The following is a 24,228-nucleotide window of genomic DNA, read 5'->3' as shown; positions in this document are numbered from 1 at the left end:
GGTGAAGGGTGCAAACGAGACTGTCCCTCCGGCCGAAATGAAGTCCGACTTCTACAGGCCTTACTTCATTGTACCCAAGAAAACCGGTGGGTTATGACCAATCCTGGACCTGCACGTCTTGAACCGAACCCTTCACAAGCTTCCATTCAAGATGTTGACAGCCAAACGCATTTCCGAACGTGTTCGTCCGTTGCATTGGTTTACAGTGATCGACCTGAAGGACACGTACTTTCATGTCTCCATTCTTCCTCGACACAGACTGTTTCTACGGTTTGCCTTCGAAGGGCAGTCATACCAGTACACGGTTCTCCCAGTTCGGGTTAGTCCTGTCTCCTCGCGTCTTCACGAAAGTCGTCGAGGCAGCCATTGTGCCACTCAGGCAACACGGGGTTCGCATCGTGAACTATCTCGGCAGCTGGCTGATACTAGCTCATTCTCAAGACCAGTTTTTCAAACACAGGGACCTGGTGCTACAGCACCTCGTTTGTCTGGGCCTTCGGGTCATCTGGGAAAAGAGCAAACTCTCCCCCGTGCCGAGGATCTCTTTTCTCAGTATGGAAATCGACTCTGTCACCATGTACGTGCAGCTTATGAGCGTGTATGCGCAGTCACTGCTGACTTGCCTGAGACAAATCGAAGGCAAGAGTACAATTCCACTGAAACTATTTCAGAAGCTCCTGGGGCATATGGCATCCGTAGCGGCGGATATGCCGCTCGGAGTGCTTCATATGAGACCACTTAAGCACTAGCTTCGCAATTGAGTCCTGAGATGGGCCTGCCATCAGACCTTCACTCTGTGGTCGAACCTCTCCTTTCTACGGCCTGGAGTGCCCTTAGAACGCGTTTTCAGGCATGTTGTTGTATCAACAGATACAAGTATGTGTTTCCCCCAGTGAGCCTTCTTGCACAGACCCTGTGCAAGATCAGGGAGGACAAGGATCAGTTCCTCATTAGCCCAACCGGACTTGGTTCTCCGAACTGGCGCTCCTCACGACAGCCCCTCCCTGGCCGATTCCTTTGAGGAAGGACCTCCTTTCTAAGAGACGGGGCACCCTCTGGCACCCACGTCCCAATCTATGAAGCCTGCATGTGTGGGTCCTGGATGGGACACGGCAGGTTTGAGTACCCTACCACCACAGGTGGTGGCTACCATCACTTCCGCTAGGGCTTTGTCCACGAGACAAGCCTATGCGTTGAAGGGGAACCTCTTCATCAGATGGTGTTTTTCTCGCCGAGAAGACCCCAGAAAATGCCCGATCGGGTCCATGCTCTCCTTCCTCCAAGAAGGGGTGGAACGAAGGCTGTCTCCTTCCCCCCTGAAGGTTTACGTGGCCGCTATCTCTGCACACCACGACCTTGTGGAGTCGAAAACGGTGGGTCATTACGACCTGGTCATCGGGTTCCTGAGGGGGGCTAGGAGACTAAATCCTCCTCGCTCTCCTCTCTGGGACCTTGCAGTGGTCTTATCGGGCAGGGCACGTCTTGGGTTTCATACACCAAGACGATGGCATCCACTATCCAGTGGGCCATCCTCTGCTTGGAGACACCCTTTCCCTTCTGCTGGCCTCCGTAACAGACGAAGAGCTGCTCTGAGGTCCTGAAGCTTTGCGTTCTGTCCACGTAAGTCCGCAGGGCGTGGACGGGGCAGAGAAAAGCTAGGGCTGGGTCTGCCTTCTCCGAGGGCAGCGCTTGCAGGCTCACCACCTGGTCCCGGAAGGGAGTGGTGGGAACCTTGGGCACATATCTGGGCCGGGGTCTCAGTATTACATGAGAGTTACCGGGCCCAAATTCCAGGCACGATTCGTCGACTGAAAATGCCTGCAGGTCCCCTACCCTCTTGATGGAGGCCAATGCAGTCAGGAGTACTGTCTTTAGAGACAGGATCTTAAGCTCAGCTGACTGCAAAGGCTCAAAGGGCACTCTCTGCAGTACGGTTAGTACTAGAGTTAAGTCCCAAGAGTATAAAGGGAGGGCGAGGCGGATTTAGTCTCTTCGCCCCCCTCAGGAACCTGACGATCAGATCATGCTTGCCTAAGGACTTTCCATCTACCATGTCATGATTAGCAGTGATAGCTGCAACATAAACTTTGAGGGTGGAGGGAGACAGCCTTCGCTCCAACCCGTCTTGTAGGAAGGAATGCACAGAACTGATCAAACATCTTCGGGGGTCTTCTCGGCGAGAAGGTTCCACTTCAATGCATAGAGCCATCTCGTAGAAGGAGCTCTAGCGGAAGTGATGGTGTCTACCACAACCTGTGGTAGGTCACCTAGAATCTACGCGTCCCGTCCAGGGACCAGACATGGAGTTTCCAGAGGCCCGAACGCGGGTGCCAGAGGGTGCCCCGTCTCTGAGTCAAGGGGCGGCAAACAGGTCTACCTGTGCGGTCCCGAAGCGACTCCAAATCAGCTGGACCACCTGGAGGTGGAGTCTCCACTCTCCGGGAAGCACTGGCTGTCGTGAGAGCTCGTCAGCCGCACGATTGAGCAGGCCCGTAACGTGAATTGGCACAAAGCGACCTCAGATGCTTCTGACTCCACAAGAGGAGATGGCGGGCGAGTTGTGACATGCGACGGGAGCGTAGACCACCCTGTTTGTTGATGTACGCAACGACCGCAGTGTTGTCTGTACGGACCAGAACGTGCTTGCCTCTGAGTGGCACTTTATAGGCGGCTGAGTGCAAGACGAACTGCTAACAACCCCAGGCAATTGATATGCCATTGCAGTTGAGGCCCCATCCACAGACCCGAAACTGCAAGCCCGTTGTACGTGACACCCCAGCTGGTGGATGAGGCATATGGGAGACAACAGCATGCCTGGACACTTGTTCTAGAGGCACTCCTGCCCGTAGAAATTAAGGGTCCGACCATGGGCTGAAGGTTTGGCGGCATCTCGGTGTCACAGAGACGCGGAGGGTCCCGCTGTGCCACGCACATCTCGGGACTCGGTCCTGTAGCCAGCGTTGAAGCGGCGTTAATGGCGTTACTGCGGCTGCGGATGCCATATGCCCCAGAAGCCTCTGAAAATGTTTCAGTGGAACCGCTGTCCTGCGTTTGGACGAATTCACGCAGTTCAACACCGACTGGACTCGTTCCTCGACTGAGCACCATGTCCCTGTGTTCGCACAACTACTCTCGCGACTGGGTGAGAATCAGCCAGTCGTCGAGGTAGTTGAGGATGCAAACACCACGCTCTCTCATGGGAGCAATGGCCGCCTCCGCGACTTTCGTGAAGACACAGGGTGACAGGGACAGCCCGAAGGGTAGGACTTTGTACTGATATGCTCGTCCGTTGAAAGCAAAGCGTAGGAACTGTCTGTGTCGAGGGAGAATCGAGACATGAAAGTACACATTGTTCAGGTCGATCGCTGCAAACCAATCTTGGGGACGGACACACATGAAGATGCGTTTCTGCGTAAGCATTCTGAACGGCAGCCTGTGAAGGGACCGGTTCAAGAATTGCAGATCCAAGATCGGCCGTAACCCGCCGCCTTTCTTGGGTACAATGAAGTAAGGGGTGTAGAAGCCGGTCTTCATATCGGCTAGAGAGACCAGCTCTATCGCGTCCTTCGCCAGTAGGACTGCGATCTCCGCCAGAAGCACAGGGGCGCTCTCCTTCAACACGGAGGTGAAGTGAACACCCCTGAACTTGGGGGGACGCGGGGCGAACTGAAACGCATAGCCGAGTCTGATGGTGTGGATGAGCCAGCGAGACGGGCTGGGAAGCGCTAGCCAGGCTCCCAGCGACCGTGCAAGCGGGACCAACGGCACCACAGACGTACCCGCAGCGGGACAGCGTAGCGGCGTGCAGGGACCCGACGCAGACGGCATGGGAGCGGCCCGAAGTGAGGTCTGAGTGTGCTGTGCAACACTTACCTGCTTCCGCTGAGGGGGCAGGCGAGTGTGGGGAGGCAGCTTGTGTGCGTCCCGACAGCCGGCACCCCCTGCTGGCGATAGGAGAGGCGCCTGAGGGTATGGCATGAGGCATGGTAGCGTCGAACACCGCCAAGCGCGCTCTCTTGGCACCCAGAGATGACGGAAACTGCTCTTTTATTGACAATTTGGCAGAACAGAAATCAAATCGGGACAACAAAAGATTCTCCCCCGGCCCTCCTCCAGGGGAAGGAGTGGTGCTGCAGCCATCTCCTGAAGAGCAGTCTCCTCCATCTCTGGGTGGCGCGTCTCAGGGTCTCTTTCGACGGCGTTTGCCACCTGGCTTGGCAGTGGCCTGAGCGGGCTGGACGTCCTTCCCACGGCCGGCTCCACGCCTACGCCCGGGTGGAGGCTCCTGCTGGGCTGGGGCTGGGGCGGGAGCGGGGGCGGTGGTGGGCGGACGTCCTCGGCGACGAGCAAGCGGAGGTGCCTAGGCCGGCGGCTGGGTGGAGGCAGCAGCTGGCCGCCGGGCAGGATGTATTTGATGTCCTCCGTCTGCTTCTGGGCGGCCGAGAACTGCTGGGCAAAGCTCTTGACCGTGTCGCCGAACAACCCGGCCGAGGAGACTTTCGTCGCCCGGAGGAGCTCTGGGTCAGGCCTACCCTCATGCATGTCTATAAGTGCCTGGGCCTGGTGCACCTGGAGCAAAGCCATGGCAACCTTCCTAGAAGGTTCAGGACGTGGTGGAGGGTTCCACTTAAGCCTGACCTTTTCGGCGGCCCGGGAAAGCATAGCCGTCAACTCAGGGTCCGACTCAACCGTTGCCACTCTCCCAAAGGGAGGCAGTACAGCCGAATCTTCATCCTCTGAGGACTGAAACTCCCCCTCCGATGCAGCGATCGACATCTGTTTGTCCGCGGATGCCCCGTAGGTCACCGCCGGACGCCCATGGGAGGGGCCAGCGGTTTCCTCCGGAGGCACCACCGGCTGCGGCGCTTGTGAGGGATCAGGGGCCCGCGGAGATACACTCTGCGGGTTTGCCCTGAACGTAATCCTCAGGTCACCCCGGCCATTCGTCGAAGTAGGTCTATCCTGCTGGGCAGAGATAGCTGTAGATCGAGGTATGGGGAGGGGGACTCCACCTTCCCGAAGGTAGGTGAGTCTCGACCTAAGCGCCGAGATAGTCATGTTCCCCCAGTGAGAACATGAACTATCCACAAAAGCTGCCTCAGCGTGCTGAATGCCCAGGCACGTGAGACAACGATTGTACGTCGAACATGACCGACTGAAAGGGAACTGTACATGCTTTTAGTGGCACTCACTGTACATTTCACTGTACATTTCACATTAAAGAAGTAATGTTAATATAATTTTGCAGAAATGTTGTATTTCCAATGAGCCTGGGTTGCAATTTTCTCAAAATATTTAAGGAATTTGTTTTTTACTCTGTGCATTAAATATTAACAGGTCTGATAAGGGTATAATAATAAAGGCTATATATGCAAGGAAAAATTTACAAAATAAATGGCAGAACGTTTTTAAAGTAACCTTCATTAAAAAATTTACCCATGAAACATAAAAATAAAAATATACATTCTTTGACTTGCATAATTTAAAGAACAAGCTAATTTCATCAGAGTGTCTAGGTATTTTTCAAGACAGTGGGTGTCCCCCGGAATATCTTATAATCAAGCTGTACTAATGCCAGATCTCCATGGGGTGATTTGCCTGATTGATATTTCCCAGTTGGATTCAAACTGCTGCACGTGGATGTACTATAAACAATACAGACTGAGGAGAGCCCCTCAAAACTGGCTAGTTACTCCAATGAGTGAAGCTAGAATTTGGATGCTCTTACGTCAGGTTACACCATGTGAATCCAATGCGCTCAGCCCAAAGGAATGCATACTGATGCAATGGCCATTCACTGCAACCCCATTTTCATTCATGCTCAGACTCTGAATCTACTGCTCATGACAGGTACATTCAAAATACACAGAAGCCCTCCACTTTATCCTCCTCTCACATACTCTCAGAAACTATACAAAACGACCTTGAGCAAGTCAACTATTCGTTTTCATAGAATATGTTTGGTTATCTGCTGATCAATACAGTATACAAGGCATGATCAAATAAATTGTATATCACATTTACAACACCTGTTCACCAAACTACTGTGTATAACACTGTGCAGTAGACATATGATACATAAATAAATACATTAATTAATTAATTAATTAATTAATTAATCTCTTGATGTTTAGGTTATGCATTCATTTAAATTCCAGCTTGGATATACACCCCAGAACAGTCCACTGATATTGGCATTAGATATTTTTTTCTTCTTTAGTTAATAATAATATTTACAACATGACATCAAGGAAATTTGGCCAGTGTTGGCATTTAAGTTTGACTAGCACTTTTAGTGTAAGTACTCATTACTTCAATAAGCAAACACCAAAAAGGGTACTAAAGGAAAACTGCCTGATACTGCATGAACATTTTAGTATAGCTGTAATCTGGCTGCGTTTTCCAGGTTATGCTTAAAGGCAAGGGCAGATTATCTAGTGGGTTTTAAAACGAAATTTGTTACAATGACAAGAATAATGTAGAGGCTGAGTAAACTGTAATAAGAAAAGCACAAACAATCTTTTACCTGGTAATTTGGATGGTGTAGAAAATAATCCGGACATCCGGCCACAGCCATGATACACGTTCTGTAATGTCTCTCTCTCGAATATCACATCCACCTCAGATAGACGAGGAAAGAGTCTGAAATTAAACCAAAACAAAAATGTTACATCAAATGTTTCGTCAAGGTAAAAAAAAAGCTATATCTTAGTTGAGTCTAAGTGGCTACTACCAATATAGCACAGAGCACTTCTTAACCCAAATAGTTCCACAGGGTTAGTAAACAACATAAGAATGAGAGGAGGGAAATACAGAATCTGAGCTGACCAACAGCCATGCAGTTACAGTATATAAAAACAATCTCTAGATTATCCTTTTTAAACTCAAGGCACTGGGAAAGCAACTTGACTTGCAATGCAAGGAGAGAAGGAACATGTTAAACAAACAGATCATACGCAGCTCCAAATGGTGAACATTTCCACTGAGACCAAAATTATATATTTTCACTCATATAATAGTACCTTATTTTCAGAGGGTAAGATTATGTAGTCTAGCAAGCTTAAATGTATGTATTTATTTTGCTGCTTCACCATTTGGAAACTTTAAAAGTCATAGAAACATTAGAAGACACATGAACTGAAGTTTGCAAATAACTTTACACTTTTAAAGCCCATTCAACTAAGTTTAAATAATTGTTCTAATTCTATGAGAATACATTTCTTGGATAAGTTTCAATCGGGTTTCAGAACTGGCCCTCTTCAGGGTGCTATATGACATTTTATTAGAAGCTGACCATGGAAACAGTTCCGGCCTTGTCTTGTTAGACTTGAGTGCAGCTTTTGACATGCTGGATCATGTCATTCTGTTAAAGTGCCTTGAGTGGCATGTCAGAGTAAATTAAGTTGCCTTATATTGGTTCCACTCTTACCTGGAGGGCAGAACATTCACAGTAAAGATTGAAATGATTTATGGTCTTAAATAAATGGGCAAATGGGGATGGGATCAGTCTGTGATCATGCTAATGTCATCATCCTTCGCTTCCATAAATGGTACATGGCAATTGGCTTTGCAGGCTTATCTCTTAGCCCACCTATTTCCTTGAATGTGGAACATCTTTTGGAAGTGTCAATTTTAGGGTCCTGTCATTTTCTTCATGGCAGATGAAAGGAGACTCCTGTTGATCACTACAAGATTGGGAATCATAATTTTTCTTCTGCTCCTATAACTCAGTACCTCAGGGCTCTATTCTAGGGCCGCTTTTCTCCTGTATGTTGTCATTGGGCTCCATATTTACAGTATTTCACAATTGCTAAAACACTAAACCCCATTCTCTGAACCCAATGCTCAGTGGCATTGACCCATTTGTCAAATAAGTCACTTTGTAGGCAAAACCTTAAACAAGTTCAGGTAATTAAGACACTGTTTGCAAATCTCATCCACTCTTTTTGCAAAACTCTAAAAGGAGTTTTTTCCCGCCAAACACTGAATTTTCCATTATTTGTGAGAAAACGTTTCCCTGCCAAATACGGAATTTCCCGTGTTCGCATCTTCTGAATAAGTACAGAATCTCCTGATCAAAACACAGATGAAGAAGACACACAAAAAATAAGCGACCGTATGTAAGCAAATGCATATGTAAAATAACGTGATCATCAACATTAAACATCATATAAATCAAAACTGTCAAATGTTACTGAATGAAATGTTGACCCAGAACAAGCTATAGGACTGTGCAAGCATTAGGGGTGTTGATGGACTTGATCTACTCCATCTTTGATCATCATTCTGAATCTGATCTGGATGTAGTCTTTGACTAAAACAATTTTCTCAGCTTTTTGTTCAAAATGTTATAATAGCAGAGGGTCTATTCTTTCTATTGATATATTGCATGTTCAGATATTCATACAACAAAACATTTTTGTGAAAATGAAAACCTTGGCAGTGGCTGGCAACTTTTTTTTTTTTTTTAACGCTGGCAGGGAAAGAGTTAACAAAGAAGAGGGACCATATAACTCCAATCTTGGCATCTCTTCATTGGACCCAATGATTAAGCAATGAATTAAGTTCAAAATATTGTTGTTTACTTTTAAAGATACTCCAGTACATAGGTACTCCAGAGTGTATTGGGGACCTCTTAAACATTCAATCATACACAAGATAATTAAGATCAAACTCTCAGATTGTGCTTAAGATTCCACGCACACGCCTTAAGCGCAAAAGTTATCTTTTTGCTCACCAGCCAATGTGGCTTGTGGTTTTCTAAAGTTACTAGCCACTCAGCATTTTCACTGGCCACAATTTTGAAAGCAATACCATGAGGAAAACCATATAGATATTTGTTTATATTATCTTAGCAGCTGGTATGTCAACCTGATCTCACGGCAATATGTACGTATTTTACGAGGTGGCTAATTCGTACAAATTTGTACAAGCTGACTCGTACAAACTGGTACAATTTTTGCTAAATCATATGTATTTACCGAGTTGCCCAATTCATGCTACTGCTGAAATCAATGACAAGCCCTATGCTTATTTTCTTTTTTAATATGCTTATATTTTATCATTTTATTTGTTTTTATATTTAATACTTTAATTTATTTATATCTTTGTACAGCAATTTGATATGCATTTACAGTTTTTAAAGTGCTTTATAAATAAATAAGATTGGTTGGTTGGTTGGTTGATTGAGTGAGTGAGTGAGTGAGTGAGTGAGTGAGTGAGTGAGTGAGTGAGTGAGTGAGTGAGTGAGTGAGTGAGTGAGTGAGTGAGTGAGTGAGTGAGTGAGTGAGTGAGTGAGTGAGTGAGTGAGTGAGTGAGTGAGTGAGTGAGTGAGTGAATGAGTGAGTGAGTGAGTGCCTCATTTGACCTGTCAATGACAATGACCTAGCTTTGAAGAGCTCAGTTATTTACATGTCAGACAACATAATGCAGCATGCGCTTAAAATAAACAAAGTTATCCTCTGATGCTAATATACTATAAAAAATTTAATTGAAATTAAGATAAAATGTATCAAGTAATGCCTGCCAGGTTATCGCTATGAGGTTGCTAAAGAGTTGTGGGAGGTGGTCAGCCTTCAGAATATGAATGTGGTCATTCGACCTTCTTTCATTTATTTACGGATAGGACGTGAACGTGCTTGGTTAAATGACAGATATGCAGTTTCTCGTAAAATCTGTACGGACCACTCTAAAATATAAATCATTATTATAGGCTTACCATAATTATTCATGGTAAGGCAAAAACAAGGTTTAGAAGATGGATTTATGATGTACTTTCCCATTATTTGAAGTTTGTTAATTACAAACAAACAAAAAAAGTTACATAGTGGAACTTTAAGGTTCCCATCAGCTTGGTCTGATTTTAGAGGCCCTATTCTCAGCCCCTGGGATTACATAATGGAGTCAGGTCTGCACGTTTCACAGTTTCCAATCCTGCAACAAAAGAGTGGGCAGCCCCAGTAGATGATGTCATCACCGTTAATCATGTGATTGACCTCTGGGCTACACAGGTCCGACAGCCCCTCTTTTGGTATCTAAATTAATTCAATATGTCTGGCTCAGAATCAGTATTCAGAAGCTTGCTGAGCACTGAATTGCACTCTTCAATCTCTCAATGCCTCTGGTTCAGTCAGCCATGGAGCTAAAAAGGAGAAGTGGGGAGCCAGCAACACCTCAGCAGGGATCTGTCTCTGAGGGAATAGTGAGGGCCCCTTTAGTTTTTTTTCTTTTCTTTTTTTTATGCGAAAGAGAGACGAAAGTTGAGGAACAAAGGTACAATCAGTCTGAAACAGAGAAAAATCTTTTTTAATATGAGGTATAAACTACAAATTAAAAAATTATGAATGAAGTAATATTGAACCTAAATGTCATATAAAATTAAGTATATTGGTGCTGTCACCACTTATATTTGGAAGCCTTAAAGGGAACACCCAAAATGCTGTTTTAAGGCCGCTACATACTCCGCAAGAACAGAGAAAAAAGTTCTCGCTCCCAGGGCTGCGAGCCCTGCTCTGAGCCCTGGTTTGGGAGTTCTCGCAGCTCGTTCTCGACACATCGTCTGAGCAGAACTTTTTTCTTGTGGGTGTCCGAGAACTATTGTGTGATTGGTCAGAATTTTAAAGTGAGTGGGGTTAATGCGGAGAAACGGAGATGTTCGGCACCTGCTTTTCTCGTGAAGTATGGAATGTCCTGGCCAGAACAAACTTTGTTCTTATTCTTGACACCTCGAGAAAACGAACAAATTTATTTGTTCTTGCAGAGTGTGTTCCAAGCTTAACACACCCTCATGTCGTTCCAAACCGAAGACATTTTTATTATTTTTTTCATTGAAAGTTTACTCAACCAAAACATTTACACTTTATAATGTCCATGAAGACATTAAATGTAAATCACGCAGTTTAATCCAAGTCTTCCAAGAGACACGATCACATTAAATATGATGAACAGACTGTTCATGAAATCTGTTCATCGTGTTCAAAAGTTAAAAAGTGATCACATGTCTTCAGAAGACTTATTTTTGCAATGTCTTTATGAACTTTCTGAAGCATGAACCTTTTGGTTGCATGGACTTTCAATGGATGGACCAAAATGAGGTTTTATATATGAAGAATATTAAGAATATCTTCATTTGTGTTTGGAACAACATGAGCGTGAGTAAATAACCATGGGGGTTGGTGGAATTAAGCTGCTTTGTTTGTTGGTGTCTTCAGGGAATCCTGTTTAAAATGTCAAAGGTCAAAGCTCTCAAGCTGTGTTCATCTTGCAGACAATTCAACAGATACCATTCTCACTTTTTGGATGATAATCATTGTAGTATTTTTTACATTTTCAAGTCTGATCATAATGAAATGTCTGGTGAATGGTGCTAAAAGGTAAATGCTATTGTGCTCAAAATAAGGTACCATCTAAACTGAACCCTATCCTAAACCTAACAAACAGTGTTAACAAAAGCAAATGTGAGATAATGCATTGCTGAAGCAACCATGAGATTTTAGCTTGCTTGTACAAGTCTTTGAGCTCTATCATCAAGTGTTGTGACTCGCATTACACATGACTCATGGCAAGTGTAGTACTGTACCAGGTACATTTCAAATTTATTTATAGCACCTTTTAAAGATAAGATAACCAAAAATAAAATAACAACATAGAAATAAGATAATAAAATACAACAATAAAATAAATTAAGAAAAGATTTAGAAACAAATTTGAGGTGTTTTGAGATACTATTCAAAAGTGCATAGTGAGTCGATTGCTCGTAGGTTGTCAGGAAGAGAGTTCCATAGCTTTAGGTGAGCATGTCTGAAAAGCCATAGCTACTGTATGGAGCTGGTTATGTTATACAAACATGAAAATGCATTAGTTTCCAAATCATGCACTTTAGTAAAAAAAAAAAGTTGAGGTCATAGTATTGTACAAGGAACCGCACGAAAATTCTTTATTTATCTGTGTGACAAGCAGGGCGGACGAGAGCCGTGAGAGCGGCGTGAAGCCGGTGCGTGATTGAAGATGAGCGCTCCTCTCACGGAGGAGCTCGGAAGCATTAAAGGAGGAGCGACGACAGTGAAGGACGAGAGAGGACCAGGCCTGGACTTTATGTTATGTTTACGTTTTATTATGTGTATTTTTACTTTCAGTTTGTTTATTTATTAAAGTCTTTTTGAAACATTCGCCAGTTACTGCCTCCTTCTTCCCATATTAACAAACCTTGTTACAATCTGCCCTTGTAATCAGAATTTGTGTGAAAAGGAATAAAAGTTGCTGGTGTTTTACTGCCACTTCTGTTCATTTCAGTTGGAAACTACAGTGATTTATATGTGTATGTTTTGGAGTTCTGCTATACATCCTATTATCTATGATGACTTTAGGCATTATAGAGCGTGGAATAAATAGAAACAGAGAAGAATGTAAAAGAGGGATATAAAACCCTCCTTGACCCCTATGACGCTCTGTGTATGGCTTGTTTGTTTGTTCTACAGATTGTCCTAGCACAAAAGCTGAATTGTACTGTGAACTATGACAGCATGATAGGTTTGTTGGGCATTGTGGCAAGAAGTTCACGTGTGCTTACACAGTAAAAGGAGAACTTTAATGTCTAGCAGTGATTATCCCTTAAGCAAAGGCCAAGCCTTTGAGAGCTCCACCAGCCACCAGCTATTTAAAGTAAATCCTTATTGAAACTGTACCAATAGTTCTCTGAAGAGATCTCGTCTTTAGCAAGTCTTGAGGATGGAAGAAAAAGAAAATATTTTGACAACCTCAACCTCAATACTCACCCTCATATTGTTCCAAACCTCTATGACTTTTATTCTTCCAAGGAAAGCAAAAGGAGATATTCTAAGTCCTTGTCACTCTTCATCATGCAATTACAATGGGACATGAAGCTTTGAAACAGATGAAATAATATAAAAGTGAAATACAAATGATCAAACTTTATGAATTAAATGAGTGATTATTAAATAATTTATTTCTCCCTCTATCTCTCCCTCTATCTCTCCCTCTCCCTCTATCTATCTATCTATCTATCTATCTATCTATCTATCTATCTATCTATCTATCTATCTATCTATCTATCTATCTATCTATCTATCTATCTATCTATCTATCTATCTATCTATCTATCTATCTATCTATCTATCTATCTATCTATCTATCCATATGTCCTTCCATCCGTCCGTCTTCGAGAAAACTATTTTAAAGTAGTTGTGGATATATTCTTTACAATGTTGACAGTTCATGCTGACTGGGCATACATTTTATTACAATATGTCTTGTTTTTACTAAGATTTAAAATATTTAAAATCTAATCTTTCTGTAATACTTAATTTGAGAAAAATCCATGTAAAACGTTTGGCTTTAAGGAATGATATGGCAGAGAGTTAAATCTGCTTTCATGACTGGTTGCTATATTATTTGGTGAAATATCATGGCAGTAATTGACACTAGTACCTTCAGATCGGTAACACAGTTCCACAAGGGCTCTCTTCAGCTCCAGAAAGAGTTTGTGTGGTTGTCAGAGTCCATAAAACCACTGCGTAATGCAAGGCTGTCAGCGGGAAGGGAGGGAGGGAGGCGGCGTGCCATATTACGCAATCAAAAGCTACAGAGAGTGTGAGAGAACCTGGCTGTGGCTCAACTCAACTCTTCCCGAACACATCTGCACATTCACAGCATGTCTCTCAGTAATACTCAGTTCTCACATAATAAAATAAATCTCATCGTTTGTATTCATCCACGACATGGAGCAGAAATGGAACACTAAATCCTTTAATTCAGAAAACATCACAACTATGCCCTATAATGCATAGAGATTCATCGCACTAGGGAGAAAACACACAGTGAAAAGGAATGTGGCACTTGAACGCCACAAAGGCAGTTTTTAAATACACACGGCCACTTAATATGAGATAACCTGTGTAAAGAGATCCTTTTCAGACATGTCAGAAATTAGGCCAAACGCATGGAAAGTATAACCGTAATAGGGAATACTGATAAAGAGAAAGGTGCAAATTAGGCTCGCTGCAATAACCTCTTCTATTGGGATACACTGTATGTTGACTTTCAAATGTATTTAGTGTTTTGGCACCCCTCCTAAATTCCTGCATTCTACAGACTAAAAAAAACTTGTTCTTTCTAAATGGGGCACACATGAAATTATTTGGAATATTTATAGTCCGTCCAGTATAAAAACAGCTAGCCATGGGGTACACACACACGCACCTCATTGAAGTTACCAAGCATAGTGTGGTTTTTACTTAGCTGTTCAATCTAAAAATGATCCCAAACCCATAGACAAACATACAATTACTTAAAATTTTGCAAAACAGATAAGACAGTATGAATACAGTACTGTTCAAAAGTTTGGGGTCAGTAAGATTTTTTATATGGTAACATTATAAGAGTTCAATCTTTGGACAAAAATTTTTGCAATGTGAAAAGGTTTGAAGTCAGAAAGGAGTAAAGGCTGCTGACATTTTTGCTTTCCCAATACAGGACTAGTTTATATTTTACAATATTACAGTTTTTCTCCATTGGTTTGGCTCATTTCTTGAAACAGAAATTACATTCTCAAAACAACATGGACAAATCTCAAAACCACTTGGCAATTGTTCACAACAGAATAGCATTTCTCATTCATTTCATCAAATTGCAAATGTCTAAGTACATGTCTCAATGTCTCAGTACATCTTTGCAAATTATTAAGTACAGGTAGCCTACATTTAGCACAGTTTGCAAGTGAATAGATCTTGTTGATCTAAACTGATTGTTTGATTCTCAGTCTAATGGTTGTTCGCTCCAAAACGTATCAGCGTCATTTCATTGTATAAGTCATCACATGCACAATAGTCTGTTCAATTGTCAAAATTAGTCAAGAACATACTACCATGAATACCATATATGAATCCCTTGGAACATTTGATACATTTATTACAGCAATTGACAGTCAGGTGAAATTAGAACTTGACTCATGAAGGAGGACTTTCACACATCTCAGAAGACCAATCATACAGTATGTTTAGTTACCTGACAGGTGCTGTCCATGACTGTGAAAGCTGCCAAACATGTATGTAAAGAGCTTGACCATGCAGGACCAGTACATGGAGGTTTCTGAACATGGAGGCACCTGGCCAAGTAAATGAACAAGGGCAACTGCCTGCTCGAGGAAGAGTGAGGATGAGAGGGGGAGCCCGTGGAGGAAGAGGGGTAGAAAGGCGAAGGGTGGGGATGAGAGGGGTAGAGAGGGGTAGAGAGAGGGGAAGAGAGGGGTAGAGAGGGAAATAGAGGGGAAGAGGGGGTAAGGAAGAGGTAGACCTGGAGTAGGATGTGGCCAAAGAAGACGGGGACCAAATTTATCAGATGCGATTCTACGGAGTATCCATGGGTTGACATTGAGAGAGACTGGACAGAGATTTCAGCCCAACCTCAGCAGATATAAAAAAACAAACCTTTGAAAATGCATGAATGAATCGAATGATTTTTCAAATGTGGAGAGAAATAAATATTTTCATCAATATGCAGTACTGGTCTTGTGTGTACGGTTTGGTCAATATATTCATATACTTTACTCTAACAATATCTCTGAAAATATTACAACATTACAAGTGTTTTACAGTAAGATTGAGAACAGCAGCGTGTGGATGGCCAGGAGGGTGAGGACGGTAATTTTTATTGTTTTTTTGTTTGTGTGTTATATTACAGTATATTATGCTGTATACATTTTCTTTTTACTCTGATGTATGGAAGTTTCTTTATGTGTGTGAATGATAATGGTTACAATTTCATTGGCAGTATGAGTGAAATGTGTGATGTCAAACCTTGGAGGCTACTCTTACCCTAAAATCCTATTTCTTTTTTTCAGTTTTATACACAATTGTATTCTGTTAGCTAGACAAAAATGAAGGACTGGGCTAAGACTGAAAGGTGGACATGAGGGATATTTCAATGGTCCTCTGCCATAGTGACAAAACATCTAAACATTTTGACTTGCAGTGCTTACACAATGCCAAAGGGACAAAGCATTTTGGGGGCACTGACTGTTTAAATGAGAAGGAAATTTAGTTTTGACACATGAGTGAACTGTTTTGGGAGAGGTATGAGCTTTTGCAGGTGAACCATGCTGTTGTGCCCAACCATCCACGTTATTTTGGCAAAAGCACCAAGAGTGTTGAGAACGTCCGGTCTGTTTCAAGAAATGAGCCAAAGCAATTGAGAAGGATCTTTGCCATTTTGGTGGCACTGACTGTTTATATGGGAAAGGAATTTAGTTCTGAAGCATGAGTGAACAGTTTTGGGAGAGATATCAGCTTTTGCAAGTGCGCTATAATGTTGTGCTGAACTGTAAGACTGTTTTGCCAAATGATCTTACAATTTTGAGAATGTAATTTCTTTTTCAAGAAATGAGCCAAACCAATGGAGAAAAACTGTAACATTGAAAACAGTTGTTTTAATTTTTGATTGTAACAGTAATACTTTAACTTTGTTTTACATTTGTTTGTAGACATGTAAATTGAAAACTTGATCAATTCTACATTCTTTGATAAATTTAAATATATAAACATCATTGAGAAAGAATTTCAGTTCTGGTCCACTCCAACATTCCCATGCAACATCCTAGGAATACTCTAGAGACCATTAGCGAAAATGCACCATCTCCTCAGGAATGCTGGGAGCACATTCTTTCCACATAGGGTACTGGGAGGAGAGCCGCAAAATGGCATGCATTGATTTGTAGGGCAAAGTGCAGCGATGAGAGAGACAAGCTGAAAATAGGACTGCAATAAAAAGTGAGAAAGAGAGCAATTGCAAGGGTGAGAGAGAGTGCTTGGTTGGGAGGAACTCTGGAATGTAAGCTGCTCTGTCCAGCTGTGTGTCCAGAAGCAAAGGGGCCTTCCAAATGCAGTAAGTCATGAATATTTATAAGCTGTTTCCCTACACCCCTTACTCTCTGACTCCTCCCACTGCAGATTAAATGAGCAGGGGTCAGGAACAACAAAACCCTTACCGACACTAATCTCAGCGTTTTTAACTGTTTAGCTTCTGATTAGACAATAATTAAAATGTTGAACTGTAAGCTGAGAGGGATTTCAGTATACAGGTTCAAAATTTGACTTTATATTTCAAAAAAATTGTGGATGAATTGAGAAAATTAGCCAGCCATAAATATTTCCAATTGCATTGTGTAATTTTGTCACTCACACCATCAAATACCAGATGAGCATTTCTCCACCAGATAATAACAGGAAACGTTATTTGAGCACCAAATCAGCATATTAGAATTATCTACTGAAAGATTATGTGACACTGAAAACTGGAGTAATGGCTGTTGAAAATTCAGCCTTCCCATCACAGGAATAATTAATATTATATACAAAAAAAAATTATATTAATTTTAATATATTAAAATAGAAAATTGTTATTTTAAATTGTAATAATATTTCCCAATATTACTGTTTTTTTTTTATCAAATGGCATAAAAGCATAAGAGACTTCTTTAACTCTCTGAAGTCAGAAAAGGCAGCGGCGCATTAACCTCTTTTTTTCTTAGTGCGAAAGAGACTCAAAATACTCTGTCGATTTTGGTCATTCAGGCAAGTGTTATACAGCATTATAATCGGTTAAGTTTTAGTGTATACTTACAATAAAAACAGAATGTTGTGCTTTTTGCAAAATTAAGAAAACAAACATGATGCGCGATCTGCAGCCTCTCTGTAAATTATGTCTAATCTGATTCTCTTCAGAAAATTAACTGTAACTTAGTGAATACTTGTCACACAAACATGAGACATATGTCTAAAGAAACGTTGAAATGTCAGGTTTTAAATAATGTAAATCATACCGAAAACAAATGTTATGTGTTTATGTAATCTGTTTGAAAACAGAGAGATGTACGACGTTCGCGAGCCTCTTCATTATCCGGTAATGCGACCATGCCCACGGAGCGCACGCTCTTTGAGATTAAAATACTGAGGCGATCCATGCATCAACGCCCACACATCAACTCAAACAAACACATCAAGTGCTATAGCTTACTTCAGCTACATCATTTTGAGACGCGTTGAGGAATAATCCTGGAATAATTCTCCTCATGAAAAGCTGTTCATGTTCTGTTCAGAGGATTCAGCAGCTGATTGTGGTAGGCTAAGTTTATTTTGTTAGCATCTGTGAATATTAAACTTAAAAAGTTTAAATATGAATCTTGCTGCAACATAAAATGTACATCATAGACGCAAGACTATTTAGACAAGATTTATTTGGCCTGTTTTGGTTTTGTATAAATTGTATCTTAATTTTAATCAATGTTTTTAATATATGCTTCTTATTTAATAAGAAGCCAATATAACAGACAATAGCCTTAGCGTTGGCGATCATGCATTGCACGCATGTCTCATAAATGAACTGAAGCTCGAAATGATATTTGAGTATTGTGTGTATGATAGTTTACAAAATCAAATGATTCAGAAAATGTTTGCCATTGAAATGACTGGGAAAAAGTGTCCCAATAAACCTGAATTCACCCGATACTTTTTAAAATCATAATTGCATTGCATTATGTTGTTTTAAATCCCAAATAGTTTACTTATAACATTCATCATTACCAATTATTCAGTTATTTGTGTTTACTGAATACAGAATTGGGTTCAGTGTCACAATATTACTGTTTCTTTAGACTTCTTTCAAAACATTTCTGATTGAAATATTGTTTCTTCTCTTGGCAGATAATTTAGCTTGTTTTAAGCAAAAACTCACTTCATTTTGATTTTTTCCCCCAGAAAATTTTTACTTATCTAGTAAATTAATCTTGATTTAAGAATTTTACATATTTGGACTGCAAACAAGAAAACATACTAAATAAGAAGAATATTTTGATAATTTAAAATATAATAGGCCTTTGTTGACTACATTCTAAATAAACTACAAAAAAATATATTTCCTTTGTCCTGTTGCTCCCTCTCAGTCACATACCTGAAGCTCATTCATTAGGTCATTATCCGGCCCATTATACAGGTCTTTTGTCTCTCAGGTGTGATACCCAGCATTATTCATTATCTTTCAAGCCTCCTCACATACTGGCTTTGTAAAGAAAAAGTGTCTTACACATTTTAAATCAGTGTATTGTATGTGTGAATGTGTAGGCTCAATGATTCTCACATCAGTTTAAAGCAAAAACTCTAGGCAACAACACCCATTATTCAAAAGTCTTTTGGACACATATCTATGTTTTGAGGCCTTAATTCAATTTTTTGTTTTGTTTTTTCAAAAATCACGCATAAACAGTATTCTCTCAAAAATACAAGCATGTACATACATGTTGCTTAGATATTATGGTAGCCCAGTTTGTGATGAATACAGTGTAATTACACTTTTGCCATAAATATGTTTATAAGCAACTGAAAAAAGCACAAATGTCAGAGCATGTCAAAACTTCTAAAGGGCCCCAAAAGAGCTCAGACTTCTAGGGGTTAACAACAACAATAATAATAAAAGTCAAGTCAAGACAAGTCAACTTTATTTATATAGCGCTTTTTACAATGCAGATTGTTTCAAAGCCGCTTCACAGTGTTAAACAGGAAAATAATGCAACAGAATTTTATTTTGCTGTACAGCCGCTCCGGAGAAAATGGTGATGTCATCTAGCTCATTTCAATTATCATACAGTGACAATGTGGGTATTAGATTAGTAATTATATCAGTAATTTAGTTTATATGGTTAATTTAGTTTACTAATTAGTTTATTTGGATATTTAGTTAAAAAATTTGTGTTTAGTGTTTATTAAAGGGTTAGTTCACCCAAAAATGAAAATTCTGTCATTAATTACTTACCCTCATGTCGTTCGACACCCGTAAGACCTCCGTTCATCTTCGGAACAGAAATGAAGATATTTTAGTTGAAATCTGATGGCTCTGAAAGGCCTCCATTGGCACAATGGCACTTTACACTCTCAAGACCCTTAAAAGGTACTAAAGACGTCGTTACAAAGTCTATCTCAGTACAGTGGTTCTAAAATAACTTTATGAATCGGCGAGAATAGTTTTTTGTGCGCAAAAAAACCCTAAATAACGACTTACATAGTGATGACGATTTCAAAACAAGGCATCATGAAGCTTCGAAGCGTTATGAATCAGCGAGTCCAATCAGCGGTTTGAATCACCAAATTTCAGCAGTTTGGCGGTTTGACACGCGATCCGAATCATGATTCGGCTCACTGATTCATAACGCTTCGAAGCTTCATGTTGCCTTGTTTTGAAATCGTCATCACTATGTAAGTCGTTATTTAGGGTTTTTTTGCGCACAAAAACTATTCTCGCCGATTCATAAAGTTATTTTAGAACCACTGTAGTGAAATGGACTTTGTAACGACGTCTTTAGTACCTTTTAAGGGTCTTGAGAGTATAAAGTGCCATTGTGCCAATGGAGGCCTTTCAGAGCCATCAGATTTCAACTAAAATATCTTAATTTCTGTTCCGAAGATGAACGGAGGTCTTACGGGTGTTGAACGACATGAGGGTAAGTAATTAATGACAGAATTTTCATTTTTGGGTGAACTAACCCTTTAATAAATTAATAAACCTTTGAAACTGAGCTTGTGTCTCTGTGAAACATCTTAGGTTAGATATGTAAGCTGTTACCCTGAAAAGGGAAAAAGACACTGCGTCATTGTGTTGATGCTATGGCATTGTGTATACGCTTTTCAATTGGCTGAGCGCATGGTGTGATTACGTGGCACAGATGAGACCATAAGTAGATGCCTGAAATGCATGTCATTAGATTCTAATTGTCTGAAGGAGATGCACGGGCAAAACTGGGCCATGGCAATACAACACAGCACAGCATCTCGTTCTCTTTTCAGGGAACCGGGTTACATTCGTAACCTGAGACATTCCCTTTCAAATAGGAACTTCAACGCTGTATCATGACCATGATTCCATAGGAAAGGATAATAGGAAAAGGAAACTCCCACTGAGTGCCGTCCAGGAGAGATATCAGATCCGAGAACCAAACTCGGGCTGGCCAGAACAGATCCACTAGAAGCAGGTGAACTCTGTCTTGGCGAATCCTCACTAAAACTCACAGGAGCAGAGCTATTGGAGGAAAAGCATACAGACGCAGCCTCTGCCACGTCTGTACCATGGCATCCAGCCCCAACGGAGCAGGAGGTGCGAGGGTGAACCAGAGGGGACAGTGGGTAGTCTCCTCATAGGCGAACCGATCCACTTCAGCCATTCTGGATCTGTTGTACCAGCCTGAAAAGGGGGTGCGAACGCAGCTCACCTTGTTGATTAATTTAAGAGATTACCATAGTTCTGTCTGTGTGGATTAACCCTTTATTGTGGGAGGAAATGTTTCAATGCTAGAAATACTGCCCTTATCTCAAGGCAATTTATGAGCAAAGAAAGATGAGGGTCCCTCCATAGGCCATGAGCTGGACAGCCATCACAAACTGCACCCAAACCCGAGAGTAGGACACTGGTTCAGAAAGGTCTCCTCCAAAGCTGAAGGGTACGAATCCCTCTGCACATAAACCTTATGACTCTGGAAGGATGGTTCAGATGGTGAAAAACTTGAGCCAGAACTGGAATGATCTCATGTGCAATATACCCAATGGAATGATGTTGGCTGCTGCCACCAAAAGACCTAACAGTCTTTGAATTTAGTAGACCCCTGACCTAGCCTGATGCTTTTTGTGGTGCAGGGACCTGGTTCCAAATGGGTCAGGTCTTCTTCAGGTCTCTCTCAAAAAGAAGAGATCACAGTCCTCAGATCAAACCACCAACTGGATGGCTGTTTTTGTGCACACAAGCCAACCCTCCTATCTCTGTGAGGAAGGGTACAAGCAGCTACGCTAGCAGGGAATGGCTGGTGGATGCTGCTAGCTCTGATGCGGCAAGGAATTAGCTCCTTAAAGGGGTGATGAATTGAGAAATCAACTTTCCTTTGAGCCTTTGATAAAAGTTAAGTTTCAGAGCTGAAAACGTCCTTGTTAGTTAAAGAAAAGCTTTTATAGACACCAGGCCCAGAAAACGAAAGATCTCACAATATGTCGACCACTGACATAATAGGATGCAGAAGCACCGCCTCAAGCCCGCCCATCGACTCGTGGAGCTAAACGATGCCGGTTCCAGCTCACATGCGTAAGACATTACGTTTGTTCGCTTCATTTCACCGCGGAATCAATTGTAAACAAGATAGAGGTCGAGACTGGATTTGCAGACATATTGAGATTAAAACACAATGCCCTGCCTTCTATATTGGATCCGACAGGAATGGTGCAACACACTTTTTTATATGTGTTAGTATTGCATTGTTCAGATCGTTTGATATCTATTGATTACATACCTTAGCACACTGTCACAGGCTGGAGAAGGTATTATTGGTTCATTCGTGATCAGAATCGGACTTGTAACGCCAGCTCGCAAAGCACAAAGTCCTGGGCCTATGTGTTTTTCAAGAGGGCTATCACCGGCCTGCCGACGGGCTATAGTGAAATAACATTCCTTTCTTGCGTGCGCGCGCGCGCGTATGTGTGTGTATGGTTCGCGGTTATATTCACTGATGATCGGGCGAGCCATACAGAAATAACATTCCAATCAATCGCGGGTGGATGAGAGATGAATCATTGTGTTTGTTTGACAAAGATATTTTTCGAGCCCTGTGAGCGTTTTCCCACACGCTTTCAAAACAATTCCTCACGTGTACTGACAGGGGAGCTGAAGCTCATTAAATATGCAAATCTTATTCAATCCTAGCCGTTATTTCCAAGTCTTTAGTGCGGCACGCCCATCAAAACTGACTGTTTTTCAGAGAGCCTCAAAACCAAGGCAGAAAATAGGCTATTACTTATTCATTATGATGTTTTTGAATGTAAAAACCACGCGAACGTCATAAGTTCACCTCAGACAACAGTATAAAAAAAAATAAAAAGCCAGTTCATGACACCTTTAAACGCAGCCAAATATCGCTTAGCTTCCTGGTACCTGTCGATGACAGTATTGACCAGGGGGTGAAATCAGGGCTTCCAAGAGAAAGACTTTAAAAGTCTTTTTCTTTTATGCCAGTAAGATTGAGCCACAGATGCTGCTCTGTGACAACCATAGCATCCATTTAACAGCCAATGATACAGACCATTTAGTGGCACGGAGGCCTAAATCTGTGGCTCTGCAGAGTTCTTGAACCACCTCCTGCCCTACAATCCAGGTAGGATGATGCGACTTTTACAAGCGACTTTTACACCTTCGGCATCCCCCATTCCCTTGCCGTACATATCATTGACCGTAGATTATGTAATGTCACATGGGTATGTACATGAGCGGAGTACGGATTCTTCCACATTCTCAACACTTCTGTGAAAGCAGTCATCAAGCTTGAAACGAACAAGCAAGAGATAGGGCTCCATCATCCGTCTTAAGCTCTGCTTCCACCAAATACACATGACCAAAGAAGCCATGTCGACGCCTCAGCGGGATTGGAACTTCTCGCAATGCACATGGTCAACCCCCTCGAGGACTAACCGTGCATGCTCCTCTCTAATACACATAACGCACATATTGTGCGAGTTGTCCCCCATAATGAAGCGGGGCACAGTATCACAACTTCTCCTATACTGAGTTCCTGCTAACTTCTATTCTTAACTTCACACACAAGTAACAAGTAGGGCTGAAACGGTTCATCGAGTTACTCGATTAACTCAATTACAAAAATTCCTCGAGGCAAAAATTCTGCCTCGAAGCCTTGTTAAATTCCTATGACGCGCACTATACGTGCAGGGATCTGATTCACACAGACCGCTGTTCAATGTTCAGGAAGCACACCATAGCGTGTGATACATTTTTAATTTAGTTGGCGCGATGGCGGAGAGTAAAGATGTCCATAAACGGCAGAGAATGTCTAAAGTTTGGGATCATTACATTCTTAAAAAAGAAGAGAACAAGGTGTGTCTACTGCAAAGTAGACCTGGCATTCCACAGCAGTACGACTTCAATGGTATTGTAGCCTAAACCTATACATTGATGTTTGCTGATTTTAATCCCATACTGTATTTGTAGCAATGTCGTGATGCAGTTTGACTAGATATGATGTTTAGCTTTGATGTTTTTAAGTAGTAAACGTATTCACGTTCAATTGCAAGAGAGTATAGCCTAAAAAATAGAACCCCTTCACACACACACACGCATTTACCCTCGTCTCTCTCATGCGCCAGTCAGACCAATCGTGGCAATGCATCACATATGCTT

General features: G+C 41.9%; 1 protein-coding gene across 4 annotated transcripts in view; it reads right to left on the bottom strand.

The window, feature by feature from the left end:
- The window catches only part of grb10b (growth factor receptor-bound protein 10b), a 144,262-nt gene that overhangs the window by 87,914 nt on the left and 32,120 nt on the right, over positions 1–24,228 (bottom strand). For all 4 annotated transcript variants that reach the window (XM_079837494.1, XM_079837492.1, XM_079837493.1 and 1 more), the window contains exon 2: positions 6,527–6,642. In XM_079837494.1, coding sequence (XP_079693620.1) covers positions 6,527–6,577 — 51 coding nt within the window. In that variant the 5' untranslated portion in view covers positions 6,578–6,642. The remainder of the gene's footprint in view (positions 1–6,526; positions 6,643–24,228) is intronic.

The sequence above is a fragment of the Gobio gobio genome (assembly GCF_949357685.1).
Source record: "Gobio gobio genome assembly, chromosome: 15".
Lineage (NCBI taxonomy): Eukaryota > Metazoa > Chordata > Actinopteri > Cypriniformes > Gobionidae > Gobio > Gobio gobio.
The sequence above is the reverse complement of the archived record's forward strand: the minus strand, read 5'-3'. Positions and strand labels throughout refer to the sequence as shown.